The 16,704-nt window shown below is 45.0% G+C and overlaps 1 protein-coding gene across 2 annotated transcripts in view; it reads left to right on the plus strand.

Moving 5' to 3' along the window:
- The window catches only part of LRP6 (LDL receptor related protein 6), a 244,652-nt gene that overhangs the window by 55,457 nt on the left and 172,491 nt on the right, over nt 1-16,704 (plus strand). For both annotated transcript variants that reach the window (XM_033951962.1, XM_033951963.1), the window contains exon 3: nt 6,548-6,745. In XM_033951962.1, coding sequence (XP_033807853.1) covers nt 6,548-6,745 — 198 coding nt within the window. The remainder of the gene's footprint in view (nt 1-6,547; nt 6,746-16,704) is intronic.

Consider the following 16,704-nt stretch of genomic DNA (forward strand, 5'->3'; position numbering starts at 1 on the left):
CTATATTGAAGGCGAGGCCCGCAAGACACCTAGGCCCTGATTCTGTATAGGACGCCCGGGAGAGGCGTCCTATTCAGAATCGGCCTAAACTAAGCCCCGATTCTGTAACCGGCGTCCATGTTACAGACGCGGGTTAGAGAATCGGGTTAGATTAGACACGGCCCGCTACACTTATTGCGGCAAGGGATCTCTCTGCCGCTATAAGTATAGCGGGCCGTGGCCCCCTGACCGATCACTGGCAGGAGGGTGCCCAAACCCTCCTGCCCGAAGACGCACCCCCCTCCCCGACACTACCGACCGCCCCCCCCCCCGACAATATCGGTCGCTGGCAGGAGGGTGCCCAATCCCTCCTGCCTGAAGACGCACCCCCCCCCCGGCGCTAACAACCCCCACTGCACCAAACCTGTTCTTACAGATGGGTCTTGCACGTCGAGCAAGCAGGCACGCCTCGTCGAAATGAGGCGGGCCCGCCCCTTCCCGGCCCATCCCGCCGAAGCCTAAGGTCTGATTGGCCCAGGCTCTAGAAGCCTGGACCAATCAGGCCTTAGGAATAGCGGGTCCGCCCATCCCTACTAAGTCTAAGGTCTGTTTGGGCAGGTGGACAGGTCATCCAATCCTTGAACTTGCACATTAACCTTGATCGCTCAGAACAGTTGAGGGTCAAAGAACATGCCTTGTGCAAAATGCATTTCAGCAGAGAGTTCACTATTTTGGACAGAACAAAAGGATTTATACTTGTCTGTGTGTGTAAAAAAAAATAAAAAAATACAACCAGCTGTTTAGCCATAGTGAAAAACTATTTGTCTTAGGGCAACTGAACAAAAGTTTTGCTATTTAAAACAGACCTGTTAACACTCCATGTTAGATATTAACTCTGCCTAACATCCCCTATCAACCACCTCTGAATGATTATTTAGTTGTATGTTTGAGTAAAGGCTAAAAGAGAAACCTTGGACAAAAACATCTACAGTTCTCACTTATTTACTAACAAGGCTGTGAAGGTCCAACTTCCCATGTTCCCATTCTAGCTTGTCTTTACTTTTTCACAACATTACCACATCCCAAATGGATAGAAAGGCCCTAGACTTAAATCCTCTTCACTGTAATATGTGCAGTGCTTTTTTTCCAAGCTTAGAGGCTGGCTTGCATTGTCCATTTATTAAATATAGCAAGAATTATACAGTATAAGAAATGCAAAGATTTTTCTCTGATTAAAAAAAATACTGTAGACTCAGCTATATGATCTAGGCCAGTGTCCCGCAAAGTTTTTGGCACCGGGGCATACTAAACTCTGTGCTGCGGCCGGAAAGCACCCTGAAGTGTGTGGACATCGACGCAAATACCTCACGTGCATGCGTGATATCATCATGTCGATGTCCGTGTATGTGCAGAGGCTCTCTGGCTGGACCCTAAACCTGTCCCTTTGTTGGTGAGGGAGAGGAGGAAAGGCGCTGGCAAGGAGGAGAGTCTGCGCCAACTGACAGCCTATAGGATGTGCCCCTCGCCGTGATAGAGGCATGACCTGTAAGCAGTCAGCTGGTGCCGCTTCTCCTTGTGGGGGTATCGCGGCACACAGTTTGCGATACACTGATCTATGCTGAAATTATCTAGGGCACCAAGGAGTGGGTACTTGAACAAGTGCTAGAACATCTTTAATGCACTCCCCCAAAGCACTGTGCTACTGGTTATATTTGCTCAAAGGAGCTTACTCAAGTGTGGACTTGCTGGTACTCTATCAGCATCCTGTATTCCCATCAGAATGTTATGAAAACAAAAACTAAGATCAATATTCAGATGGCTAATTCTGCAGGCTGATTTGCCATGCAAGCTTGATCAAATGAAAGGTATATACCGTATTTTTCGCTCCATAAGATGCACTTTTTCCACCCCCAAAAAGGGGGTGCATCTTATGGAGCGAATACACCTCCGCGGGCATTCTGTTGCTGCACGTCGACACCCCACCATCCCCTCGCCGCCCTCATACTTGCTCGCTGTTGCAGGAAGGAAGAGAAGGACCTTGCTCCGATGTCAATTCCCATCGGCACGCACATGTTGAGAGCCCTGAAGCAAGCATTCGCTACGGGCTAAGGCGGGGAGACAGGTTAATGAAACATTTCCTCTTCTTGCTGCCGGGTCCTGCCTACTTTCTGTTTCCGCGAAGGTAGGACCCGGCAGCATTTCCCCCAATAGGTCGATCGCGATGCTGGTCGGCTGAAGCAGGGAGAGCTTGGGGCGGCGTTGGCTTTCGGGCCTGTTATTGGTGGCGGTTTGGGTCTTGGTCCTCGATGGCAGTTTGGGTCCTGGTCCCCGATGGAGTGGCAGTGGCTTGGGGGAGGGCAGGGAGAAAGAAAGAAAAAGGGCAGGCAGGGAGACAGAAGGAAAGAAGAGAAACAGAAAAAAAAGAAAGGGAGGCAGAGAGAAAGAAAGGGCAGGGAGAGAGGAAGGAAAAGTTGGGGGAGGGAATGAGGTCTGGAGGAGAGGAAGCATACAGGCTAAAAGAAGGAAAGAAAGATTGGATGCACAGTCAGAAGAAGAAAGTGCAACCAGAGACTCATGAAATCACCAGACAAGGTAGGAAAAATGATTTTATTTTAAATTTAGTGATCAAAATGTGTCTGAATTTATATCTGCTGTCTATATTTTACACTAAGGTCCCCTTTTACTAAACCGCAATAGAGTTTTTTAGCGTAGGGAGCCTATGAGCATCGAGAGCAGTGCTGGGCATTCAGCGCAGCTCCCTGCGCTAAAAACTGTTATCGTGGTTTAGTAAAAAGGGAGGGGGGTATATTTGTCTATTTTTGTATGGTTGTTACTGAGGTGATAGTGCATAGAGTCATCTGCTTTGACCTCTTTGAAAAACCCTGGAATAGGAATGATAATTGACATTTTCTATGCGTACAGTGTGCTTTGTGTTTTTTTTTAAATTTATTGTTGGTAGATCATTTTGACTTGGTCATTTTAAAAGTAGCTCGCAAGCCCAAAAAGTGTGGGCACCCCTGATCTAGAACAAGCAAAAATCACCAGACAAAAAAGGTAGGATTTCAATTTAGTGATCAAAATCTGTCTGCTGCAGTATATTTGTCTATTTTTTAGGGGGCTGGGTTCAGAATATTTTTTTCTTGGGTTTTCTTCCTCTAAATCTAGGGTGCATCTTACGGTCAGGTGCGTCTTATGGAGCGAAAAATACGGTAGATCTCTAGGTGTCTCTTATGCAAGAGTGTCTAACAATTTTGTGGCAAGGGCTACATTACATTTTTTTCTCATGGAGGCTAGTTAGAGATTTTTAAAATATAAAGGACATTAGAAATTTATAACAAAATTATGATTTTGAGCTACCTTTATAAGCGGTAACAAGTGGGAAAGCATATGGAATATGACTTATTCAGAGGAGCTGGTAAAACTCTCTTATGTAGTATCCTCCTCCTTCTACTATTTACGGCAGGGGTCTCAAAGTCCCTCCTTGAGAGCCACAATCCAATCGGGTTTTCAAGATTTCCCCAATGAATATGCATGACATCTATGTGCATGCTGCTTTCAATGCATATTCATTGGGGAAATCCTGAAAACCCGACTGGATTGCGGCCCTCGAGGAGGGACTGTGAGATCCCTTATTTACAGCAACTAAAGCCCATCCACCGTTACTTCACTGATTTTGACTTCACCCAATTGTTATATGCCTTTGTTCTATCCCGCATGGACTATTCCAATGGTCTTTACACTGATCTACTGGCCAAAAAGCAGAACCGTCTACAAAGAGTCCAAAATGCTGCAATGTGACTCCTAAAAAAATCTTGGCCTTTTTGACTATATCTCTCTCCCCAGCACTGATCCAGGTCCACTGGCTCCCAAAATAACGCCACAATATCTTCAAATAATTAGTATTAGCATTTAAACACTTCCACGACATGACACCTGACTATGTAGCAATATAGTATATGGGGGGCCGCATGTGGCCCCCAGGCCGTGAGTTTGAGACCACTGAATTTTAGAGGCTTGTGCACTATAGATTTCTCAGAAAGCTACTTGATTTAGATCCCTACTGAAGCTTGCAAAAACTGCAGAATTAGGTAGCCAAAAGAAAAATCAAAAACCAACAGTGTTTCATTTCCCTGAGAGTCTGTTGTGAAAAGTCCAGTGTCTTCAAGTAAGTGGAATCTTAGGCCTTATAACAGCAGTAAATATAGAGGCAATTTTAAATAGCCAATAACCTGCAGAATATCTTTCCATTCTAAGGAAAATTCCATTGGCATTGTTTGGATCCAGGAATATTATTCAGAAAAGTTCCCATGTAGAAATCTAGAGCCTGCTAAAAAAGCTTTTTCAGATGTCCAAAGAATTCTCAGGAACAGGGGTGAAGGCTACAGCACCTGGACATGCAAATTAGAGAATGACACGGTGACAAAAATTCATCCCGTCCCCGCGGATAACCGTGGGAAATAATCCCATATCATTTTCTAGTGTCTATTTCAACCTCAGTCCTTCTACACCAGCATTCTTCAAAGCAAAACTTGCGGGTCAGTGGTTGTGCCCAATTATACTCTGATTCTTTCCTCTCTCCTTAAAGAATGACATGAAGATGGTTTCCCGCGGTTATCCGCGGGGACGGGAATGGCGATGAATTTTGTCACCGTGTCATTCTCTAATGTACAACTCGTGTTTAAGCCCGTAACATTAACGGGTGCTAGAATATATGTCTGTCTTTATTTCTTTCTTTCTGTCTCTCTCCCTGCCTTTTTTCCTTTTTTTCTTTAAGACAGCTGGCACATGGAACCACTCTCTCTGCCTGGGTAACATTTTCTGTCTGCACAGAGACAGAAGCTGTAACCTGATCAGCAGCTTTGGTGACACAGTGTTTCCTAGCCATAATGTGGGTGTAGAAGTACTTACACCTGGAAGAAAAAAGAACAGAAAAATCAATGCCCTGTTCCTGGCCTGAACTGGAAGCTTTCTCTCTGACATTAAAACGTTGGAGGTTAGGCTTCTGGATGAGGCACGGAGGGTGTGAGGAGCCGCCGCCCATATCTTTGTGCACAGAAATGAGTGCAGCAGTGAGGAGGAGGGAGCCGGCCAGAAGATAAAACACCCTGGGTGGCAATGTGGAAAACGCTGCATTGTCCTCAAACTGGCACACAGTTACTGTGGGTCCCATAAAACGGCCAGGTGGGCTGGATTCAGCCCGTGGGCCTTATGTTGACACCTGTGACCAAGATCATATGCTGGACTGGTATGTACTTGGAGTGAGGAGTTAGGGATTCCCCATACATGACACAGATATCAGCCAGGCTATAGTGCATAAACCTGAACTCATTACTGGATTTCTTAGGAGAGAATATACAGTACTTACAGAGTCATACATAGAGCATATTTCACTCGGATACAGTCTTTTCATTCTGATTTGACTGATTCACCAGTGTATACCAAATGTACTCAGGCAGCCAATTCCTTTTCTTATATACTTTTTGGCATTGCTCTCCAATAAAATCATTTTGGGGTCAGATATTACATTATTTGGGTGGCTTGTGAAGCATTTCGGTGCTCTCTTCTCAGAGAGTTTTGTTTGGAAAGGTTGCTAGTTGTGGGATATTTGAGATGGGACAACCCACGTTCTTTCAGAAAGCTTTTATGGTGGGTCATACATTTATAATGCAGTATTGGTTGCAGGACACGTCACTGGGATTCTGGCACTAGCGGAATCATCTTCATTGTCTACTTCTTTTTGAGGCCTGAGAAGCTTGTTTGACTCCTAAATGTAAAAAGACTTTGGTGGCTGGGGAACCATATATTCAATCATTACCACAAAGAGCCCAAAGTTTGGTGCTGAATGCTCTGAATCTCTAATCTGGATTTTGTACAGGGCAGGTTGTCTCCGGGTGGCTGAGGAATAATTGTGTTGGGGGACAGGATGGGAGGGAATACCTTCTGTATTTGCATTTTGTAAAGGAATGTTCTATATTCTGTTAGCACTTAATGGGGTTGGACCACAAGAACTCGGGTCCCTCCTGTATGTTTTGGAGTCTGTTGACTGTGCTGTAACTTTCTTTTTGTATTGTTTTGCTATGTTCCTTTAATAAAAACAAATTGTACATAACAGCACAGTTGAGCCCCAGGTAAACCGAAAGCCTCAAGCAAAACCAGAACTGGAGTTCAGATAATACACAGTTTAAAGGGATACTGGATGTGGGCTAAAAAGGGGATCTTGTATGCTCTGCTATCCATTTGGGTGGAGTACAATGGACGAAGATAAAACTTTTTCAGTATGGAATGATTAGCCTACAGGTGTTGATGTTTTCTAGGATATATTGTGTGGACATGGGGGAAGCATAAATGGGCTAGTTCTTTTTCTGCTGTTCTTTATTGTATTGTATTTATTTTTTAATTGTTGAACATTAGCAGGATATAAACAGTTTTACAAGACACTGTTCATTTTAACTTTAAAGCAATACTATTCAAAGCACTTCTAAATCCTTGCACACACACATAAAACCTTTTTGCTGACTTGCGTTTCCTTTTTTTTTTTCTCCACTTACTTTCCCCCCTTTGGTTCTAGATTCATGTATTGGACAGATTGGGGAGAAGTGCCAAAGATTGAAAGAGCTGGGATGGATGGCTCGAGTCGGTTGGTCATCATTGACTCGGACATTTTTTGGCCAAATGGACTGACACTAGATTATGAAGAGCAGAAATTGTACTGGGCTGATGCAAAACTGAGCTTTATTCATAAGTCAAACCTGGATGGATCACATCGGTAAGAAATATTTCCCAAATTATATTTTCACATTCTTCGCACAAACTTGATTTGAGGCACCACATAGTAGTCATAGTGTATGTATTTAAAAATGTTTATGCATATCTAGCTACCAAATACTTTTCCATTTGACATGTCTGGTACAAATGTACTTTTCTTAGCATTTGTGCCACTATTCTGCACAAACAGTTGTTATCCCTTTCAACTAGCAGGTGGAGATAGAAAAAAGAGTGAACTTCCCAGTGAAATCACTGGTATATGTTGTGGTGCCCTTTACCTCTAGCATGTGATAGACTATTGGGGCACAGCAAGGCCTGTCTGCTTTCTGAAGGGGAAGGGATCTCAGTGGGCCTCTGCCTCTCAGGGGTGCTCTAAAAGAGCAGGTTGCTTTTCATCCTGTTAAGTGTCTGGCAGCCCAGCCTGGGAGTCAGAGCCAGTCCACACAGGAGTCTTTTCGGGGTCCCTAGTGTACCAGTTCCTCTGCTGCTTGGCCTTCCCAGTGGGGGTGCAGTGGGCCCTTCATTGGTTCTCCTACTAAAATCAGCCTGCTGGCTTCCCATGACAAATAGATTGACATCTAAAATCTTAATACTAGCATATAAAATGATTCGATCTTAATTCGTAGCCCCCACACACATTGATCATCTCCTGACTCTTTGCTTGCCATCTCACACTCTCCGCTCACTCCCAACAAAACCTGCTTATCATACCAACCACCAGACAGATCACATACAAATTAACCTGCAGCAGTATTTTTTTAGAAACTGGCCCAGCTTTATGGAATGCTCTCCCTATGCAACTTATATTAGAACCCTCAGTAGATAGATTGTCATCGCTTAAAACATTTCTATTTAAAGATGCCTTTGAATAAACCTGTCCTCCTTGTATGTCCTTGCCAGATCCTCTCTGGATTGCAGCCTGCGCAACTTCACAGACTATCTGTTCTACATTTCCTGACCTGTCAATTTTGTGGTTCTGCTCTTTTCTAGCTTCCCTACCTCCTACTTCTCTTCCAATTTCTATAGATGATGATATGTAAACCGCATAGATGTATCACATAGTGCAGCATATTAAGATTAAATAAAACATGAAACTTGTCTTGGAGGTAGTTGAGTGAGGGGGAAGCATTGGAGTTTGCCCGTCCAATTCCATACAACTTTATGGCCTCCCCCTCTAAAGCACCAGAATGTCACTCACCTTTCAACACCTCTGTGATTTGGGGGCAGTGGAACCTGTTCTGCTGGCAGAGCATGGTCTATTGCGCTACTCCATTTTTTTGTGGTCCCAATAAAGGGAGGCACCTTCCATCTCATCTTGGATCTCATAGTTGAATGCTTGTCTAAGGGTCCAGCATTTCTGGATGGAAACTCTGTGCTCAATTATTTCTGTGCTTTTTTTTTTTATAGCCCTTAGAAGGGCCAAGTGGTCTTCAAGGCTTCCATTGGGAGATGGATCAAGGTAGCTATTGAAGCTGCCTTTAATTTAATTTTATTGAGTGAGTGAGATTTATTAACCACCTTTGGTGAATAGCTAGAATTGTCTGGTGCCTCAGTTTGAAGGCCCACTCTACTATGGTGCAAGCTGCGACCTGGGCAGTGGCTCCTAAAGACATTTGTATGGCAGCAACTTGGTTGTCGCTTCATTCCCTTCCCAAACACTACAGATTGAATGTGTGGGCCAGAGCCTATTCAAATTTTGGCAGAGCCATCAGTTTGAGAGAAAGGGGGGCTTGTCTTCCCTTGCCTAGAAGGACTGCTTCACTACATCCTGTTTTTTTGCAGAAAAGAGATGCTGATGCAAAGAAAGTAAAAATTGTCTTTAAACAGGTGCTTTTCTTTTCTTTAGTCAGTGAAACTATTCTGTAGTCCCACCCTCAAAGACCTTTGTCCGGGGTTCTAGGTGTGCTCTGTGCTTCCTTTCAATGTGTGTGGTTATTTTTCCCTCTGATATGCAAGAGAGTGATTGGGTTGCAGCAGTATGGGTCTCCTATGATACTCTGTTTTATGCAGGATAGCGAGTACCACCCCATCATGGTATGCTCACTTGATTATCATTGCTGCTGCAGTGGTTGATGGGGCATGGGTGCATTACAAGGGCCTTCTGCAGCTTGGGCAGATGCATACTGAAATCTTCCAAGGGATACCACAGCCTATACCAATGATAGTGGCAGAGTTCAGCCCTGCTGGTAGGAAGGGATAAGACCTGCTCATGCAGTATAGCGACATTAACTAATGAAAAGAAAATTATCAGGTAAGATATAATTTTACTTCTGGTTTGTTCATTTATGTTTGTTTCCTCTATAAAACAACACTTGGAAACAAAGGTTCCTTGCCTGGTAAAGTAGATCACTAAATGCTATTATATTGAGAACTATTTTGTCCAGTTCCTTATTAAAATGATTACATAATTTTCTTTTCAAATTGGTTGCACAATAATGTATATTATATTGGTCTTGCTCAATTAACATCAAATGGGGTGAAATCTGTGGGATATGCTTTATTTCATGTTTTGTTGTGTTTTGTTCATTATTTTGTCTCTTGGAGAAACAAAACCCAACGTTTCAGAAGTCAAATAGCAGAGGCCAAAGACACTTTCATTGGATTTTGTTTTGCAGCATAGTTTTTATTCAGATAGGCAATGTTATAATTATCAGCTGTTCAGTCATTAAGTCAGGGGTGTCAAAGTCCCTCCTCGAGGGCCGCAATCCAGTTGGGTTTTCAGGGTTTTCAGGATTTCCCCAATGAATATACATGAGATCTATTAGCATACAATGAAAGCAGTGAATGCAAATAGATTTCATGCATATTCATTGAGGAAATCCTGAAAACCCGACTGGACTGCGGCCCTCGAGGAGGGACATTGACACCCCTGCATTAAGTGATTTTATTGCAAATATAAACATTTTACATTCAACTTACATTAAATTCAACTTATTTCACGCTTTATTACAGCTGGTAGCTAAGGTATATTATCCCAGGACAAGCAGGCAGGTATTCTCACAAGTGTGTGACGTCATCCAACGGGCCTCGATACAGACGCCTCACAAGCAGACTTGCTTGAAGAAACTCGAAGTTTTGAGTCACCCGCACTGCGCATACGCGAGTGCCTTCCCGCCCAGCGCATGGCGCATCTCCTCAGCACAGCAGCCCGTTCCCCCGGTGGTGCTTAAAGTGCCCAAGGCTTCTAAGTCCAAGCACTCTCACACTGCCTCGAGGGAGCACGAAGCCCGTGCAGGTGTTCCCGTTGGAGACGCGGATCCATCCTTGCCGGCATCATTCCAGACCTTATTAGAGAAGCAATTCATTCAGCTCTTTACTACCATGGGGCCGAAGCTTCTCTCACAAATCCAGCCTGGGCATTCGGAGATCTCCCGCGAGGTCGAGCCGCCTCCTGTGTCTCAGTCGCATGCACACTCTCTGCAGGGAGCAGAGTCTCTGCTAGTGTCTGGTCTGGCATCTCGGCATGCATCGCAAGAAGCAGAGTCTTTGCCCATGCCTCCATTGAAACCCTTACACTCGATGCAAGGAGCAGAGTCTTTGCGAGTGCCTCGAGGTTCTTCCACTCAGCCTCTTCTGCTTCATTTCACAGCCTCAAGCCCTATCCATTCTCTGGGGTCTTCGACTGGGACACGCTCTCCTTGATTGTCGAGGCCTGCTTCTAGGCACAGCTCGCATCGTAGATCGAGGCATTCTTCGAAGCATTCATCCAGGCATGCCTCGCCTCATCGGAAGCAGCCTTTTCTTCAATATTCCCCACCGCCTGCATCGACCCTTCCGCTTCTGGATCTCGAAGACCCGGTGGGTTCTTTTTTCCCATCCAGATCTCCTTCTTCACTGGAGCAAGCTGCCTCGATATCCTCCAGTCCCTCTCGAGGCCAGGCTTTGGCAGATCAGCTGTCTTTTTCATCTTTTCTGCGTCAGATGGCAGTTGACTTAGATATTCAACTTGACACTGGATCTAAGTTTTCCAAGGAGTATCTTGAGACCATGCATCTCCCTCAACCTCCGGCTGAATCCCTCAAGCTTCCTCTTCACAAGCTTTTGGATCAAATCTTTGTCCTCTGTCTGGAAACTCCTTATTCTATTCCAGCTGTTCCAGGCAAATTGGATTCCAGATACAGGACGATACATCATAAGGGGTTTGACAACACTCAATTGTCTCACCAATCCCTTCTGGTTGAATCTTCTTTGAAACGTTCTCACCCTTCTCAGGTGTATGCCACTGTTCCTCCAGGAAGGGAAGGCAAAACGATGGACAGATTTGGTTGTCGCATCTACCAAAACTCTATGATGACCTCCAGAGTCCTCAACTATAATTTTCATTTCATCACCTACTTTGAGTTCTTTCTCTCTATCCTTCCAAAGTTCATGCCCTATCTGGATTCCCATGCGCATTTTGAATACCAAGAAGTCCTTGCATCCTTGTCCCAACTCCGGCTACAACTTCTTCAGTCCTCCTATGATGCTTTTGAGCTGTCTGCTCGAGCTACTGCTTGCTCGGTGACCATGCGGCGTCTGGCGTGGCTCCGGACCATCAACATGGATCCTAACCTGCAGGACCGGCTGGCTAATGTTCCTTGCGCTGGCAATGACCTCTTTGACGAGTCTATAGAGGCAGCCACCAAGAAGCTTTTGGACCACGAGAAGTCTTTTGCCTCCATTCTCCGCCCAAAGCCGGCTCCTCCTCGACCTGCACGCCCTCCTCAAATTTACCAACGGCGTTTTCCACCTAAACAGGCTCCTTCCGTTCGACAGCCTGTCAAGAGGCCACATCCTCAGAAACAGCAGAAGCCTCAGCCACCTGCTGTACCTAAGGCTCCTCAGCCTTTTTGACTGTCTAGTAGAAAGCATAACCTCAGTCGTTCTGCCTTTTCCCGTTTTTCCCCCTATCGGTGGTCATCTCCATCATTTTTACCACCGATGGATGACTGTTACCTCCGACCTCTGGGTCCTTTCCATCGTCAGGGAGGGATACTCTCTTCAGTTCCATCAAGTTCCTCCGGAACATTCTCCAAGAGAGTATCCTTCCAATTCTGCCCAGACCGCCCTTCTTCTTCAGGAAGCTCAAGCGTTGCTTCAGCTCCGAGCTATCGAGCCAGTTCCTTTGGCTCAGCAGAACAAGGGATTTTACTCCCGGTACTTCCTTGTTCCGAAGAAGACGGGCGATCTGCGTCCTATTTTGGATCTCAGAGTGCTCAACAAATTTCTGGTCAGAGAAAAATTTCGCATGTTGACCCTAGCATGTCTGTATCCCCTCCTCGAGCAAAACGACTGGTTATGCTCTCTGGATCTCAAGGAGGCCTGCACACACATTCCCATCCATCCGGCCTCTCGTCAATACCTCAGATTTCGGGTGGGAAATCTTCATTATCAATACAGAGTGCTCCCTTTCGGCCTGACCTCGTCACCCAGAGTCTTCACCAAGTGCCTGGTAATGGTGGCCGCTGCGCTCAGGAACCATGGTCTTCATGTGTTTCCCTACCTGGACGACTGGCTCATCAAGGATTCCACGTCCCAAGGAGTCATCCTAGCGACTATCTGGTTCCTGCAGAGTCTGGGATTCGAAATCAACTTTCCAAAATCCCATCTCAAGCCTGCTCAGACTCTTCCATTCATCGGAGCTGTTCTGGATACTGTCCAACTCAGAGCGTTCCTTCCTCAACAACGTCTGGAAGCTCTTCTCCATCTTTGTCATTATGTCTCCTCTCGCCCCTCCATCTCGGCGAGACACATGATGATTGTTCTGGGGCACATGGCTTCTACAGTACATGTGACTCCTTTTGCCAGACTTCACCTCCGCATTCCTCAGTGGACCCTGGCATCTCAATGGACGCAGGTTTCCGACCCTCTGACTCGACACATCCAGGTCACTCCTGCTCTGACACAGTCTCTTCGCTGGTGGATGCTCTCTTCCAATCTATCCAGAGGCTTACTTTTTCACATGCCCCCCCATCAGAAGGTTCTCACGACCGATTCTTCAACTTATGCTTGGGGGGCTCATCTGGATGGTCTCCGTACCCAAGGTTATTGGACCAGTACAGATCGTCGGTGTCACATCAATCTCCTGGAACTCAGGGCGATGTTCAAAGTGCTCACTGCTTTTCAACATCTTCTTCACGATCGTGTAGTCCTCATTTGCACAGACAATCAGGTCGCCATGTATTACGTCAACAAACAGGGAGGCACGGGATCTGCCTCCCTCTGTCAGGAAGCTCTGAAAGTATGGGATTGGGCAATTTGCCACGACACCTTCCTCAAAGCTGTCTACATTCAGGGGGCGGACAACGCTTTAGCAGACAACTTTGAGTCGTCTTCTTCAGCCTCATGAATGGACTCTTCATTCCAAGCCCCTTCATCACATCTTCTCTCAGTGGGGAACGCCTCAGATAGATCTCTTTGCAGCCCCCCACAACTTCAAACTGACTCAGTTCTGCTTCAGGATCTACAGTCCTCATAGCCTCGAGACGGATGGTTTCCTTCTGGACTGGACAAATCTCTTTCTATATGCATTTCCTCCATTTCCTCTCATCCAAAAGACGCTGGTCAAGCTGAAGACTGACCGTGCCACCATGATTCCGATTGCTCCTCGGTGGCCCAGACAACCCTGTTACTCCCTTCTTCTTCAACTCAGCAGCAGGGAGCCATACCTTCTACCAGTTTTTCCTTCTCTGCTTACACAGCATCAGGGATCTCAGCTTCATCCCAACCTGCAATCTCTCCACCTGACAGCTTGGTTCCTCTCAATGTAGCTCCTCTACAGTTTTCTCAATCTGTGAGGGATGTTTTGGAAGCTTCACGAAAGTCTACTACTAGACAATGCTATCACCAAAAATGGACTAGATTTTCTACTTGGTGTTTTTCTCATCATCAGGAGCCTCAACATTCCTCCTTATCTTCAGTTTTGGACTATCTTTTGCACCTTTCTCATTCTGGCCTCAAGTCTACATCGATACGAGTCCATCTTAGTGCAATTGCGGCTTTCCATCAGCCTCTTGAAGGGAAACCCCTATCTGCTCATCCTGTGGTTGCCAGATTCATGAAAGAACTTTTCAATGTCAATCCTCCTCTCAAACTGCCTCCTGTGGTTTGGGACCTCAATATTGTTCTTTCTCAGCTCATGAAACCTCCATTTGAACCAATTGACAAAGCTCATCTGAAGTATCTCACTTGGAAGGTGGTGTTTCTCATTGGCCTCCTTCTGCTCGACGAGTCAGTGAGCTTCAAGCGTTGGTTGCGGATCCACCTTTTACTGTATTCCATCATGACAAGGTGGTTCTTTGCACTCATCCAAAATTCCTTCCTAAAGTAGTCTCGGAATTTCATATCAACTAATCCATTGTTTCTCCAAAGCCTATTCTCATCCTGGAGAATCAGCTCTTCATACTCTGGACTGTAAACGTGCTTTTGGCTTTCTATTTGGAACGCACCAAACCACACAGAACTGCTCCTCAACTTTTTGTCTCCTTTGATCCGAACAAGTTGGGACGTCCTATCTCTAAGCGTACCATTTCCAATTGGATGGCGGCTTGTATCTCCTTCTGCTATGCCCAGGCTAGATTACCCCTTCACAGTAAAGTCACAGTCCATAAGTCAGAGCAATGGCAGCTTCTGTAGCTTTCCTCATATCTACATCTATTGAGGAAATTTGTAGAGCTGCTACTTGGTCCTCGGTTCATACCTTCACTTCTCACTATTGTATGGATTCTTTTCTCCAGACGGGATGGCCATTTTGGCCAGAGAGTATTACAAAATTTATTCTCCTAAAGTTGCCAACACTCCCACCATCCCACTTTGGTTAGCTTGGAGTTCACCCACTTGTGAGAATACCTGCCTGCTTGTCCTGGGATAAAGCACAGTTACTTACCGTAACAGTTGTTATCCAGGGACAGCAGGCAGCTATTCTCACATCCCACCCTCCTCCCCGGGTTGGCTTCTCTGCTAGTTATTTGAACTGAAGAGACGCGCCCTGCGCTGGGCGGGAAGGCACTCGCACATGTGCGGTGTGGGCAACTCGAAACTTCGAGTTTCTTCAAGCAAGTCTGCTTGTGAGGCATCCGCATCGAGGCTCCGTCGGATGACGTCACCCACTTGTGAGAATAGCTGCCTGCTGTCCCTGGATAACAACTGTTAAGGTAAGTAACTGTGCTTTATAGCATATACTCCTGGGGAAATTCTTTTGAAACAGTGTGCAAAACATTTTAAAATTATGTTCAACGGTTTTAAATTCTACAAAACATTTATTTGTAGCTTTTCATGTAGAATTCCCCCGTCATAAAAGTCTGATGCCACAACTTTTCCTTGCTCAGGTTCCAACCCTCCTTGCCATTCTCATTCTTCAGTTAGCTTGATCTTCTTCCCAGTATTCTTTTCTCTCTTTCTAGTGTGGCCGCCCCCTCAACAATTTTTTCTCTTTATCTCCCAGAAAGCCCTCCATCCCTCTTTCTCAGTCCCTGGCCTTGGTACCTGTCTCTTTTGCACGCTCTTGGCATGCTAGAGACACTGCATTAAAAGGATAAGTAAAAAAAAAAATCCTTTACTGTTGTATAGTCTTTATTTATTTTCAAAAGTATGATAGAAAGTCAAGCAACATTAATTAAATATACAATACAGTATCAGGAGGCTATGAAGAGAGCCAAAAGTGGATATACACATATCTTGATGTGAATGACATTGAAGGCTTTTGCCATCCTGTGATTGAACCCAAAATAGTGAGGTGTTCATCCGTTGTGACGCTCTTAGCCTTACTACAACACATACACAGCTTTCTCCCCAGCACACAACTCCATAGCTCTCATTCTTCCCTCCATAGATAGCAGAAAAAGATTCTGCCCAAATAGTATTAGCAGGTTTGTTGGTTCCTCCAACTGAAAACATTTTCTGCTGCCTTTGCCTCCCTGCCTGCCAGCGCACATCCCCATAACACTCTGAAATCCTTCCCCTATAGCTCATCCAGGGACCACTCCTCATAAACTTTCCTGTGGCATGCATCCTTACAAATTATCTCCAATAACTGAACCCCTCTGTATAACTGTCGTATTTTTTTTCTCCCACCTGCACATACTGCCCCAGCTCCTTCCCTCCCCACCACACATTCCAGCTTACTCTCCTATTGCATACATGCATTTTTCTCCCCCCCCTCCCCAGTCATGGTGGGCATGCAGCATAGTGCTGATTGTTTCATTTGTTAAAATTTGCTATACCGCTAAGCTTTTAAAAACAGTTTACACTACATTATACATCTAAAAACAGAAAACATTATAAATAAAGTAAATAGTGTGCCATTAATGATAGTAAAAGACTTAGAACTCAAGCTCAGACCAACCACAGACCAACAAAACAAACTAAATGTCCCCCAGACACCAAGAGAAGTCCCCCCCACCACCATCCCTTGCTTATACCACTAAGCTCTGTAGGCCAAATGCCTGTGCCAACAACAACAAAAAAATTGCTTTTAACAAAACCTTAAACTTTTTTTCAGAGAATTCATCTGGGATCATCCAAAAGAAAGCAATAGAACAGATAATCTTGCAGTGCACTCTAGAAAGTGAAGGAATCAAAATCCATTGAGCCTATAGGGACTTAAGTTTTTCTGGCATGTATAATATTGTCCTAGCTGCCAGATAAGATGGAAACATCTGGTAATGTGCTCTATAGACAAGTACCAGCCACTTAAGCTATACTGTAAGTTGCACAGGAAGCCAATGAAAATCCATATGTAAATGGTCATGTATTCATATCTACGTGCTTTACCCAAGAACCATATTGCATTCTGCAGTGTCTGCAACTACTTCGTATTAGGTGAAGTACCAGCGTGAACCACATTGCTGAAATGGATCTGGGAAATTAACAGTGCATGAAATAATGTATGTAAAGCAGTCTCATAAAAAAAAAAGTCTCAAAGATCTTAAGTGATGCAGCAATAAAATCCCATATAGTAAAGATGGGACATCTGTTTGACAA

Source organism: Geotrypetes seraphini, chromosome 7 (assembly GCF_902459505.1).
Source record: "Geotrypetes seraphini chromosome 7, aGeoSer1.1, whole genome shotgun sequence".
NCBI classification, from domain to species: Eukaryota; Metazoa; Chordata; class Amphibia; order Gymnophiona; family Dermophiidae; genus Geotrypetes; species Geotrypetes seraphini.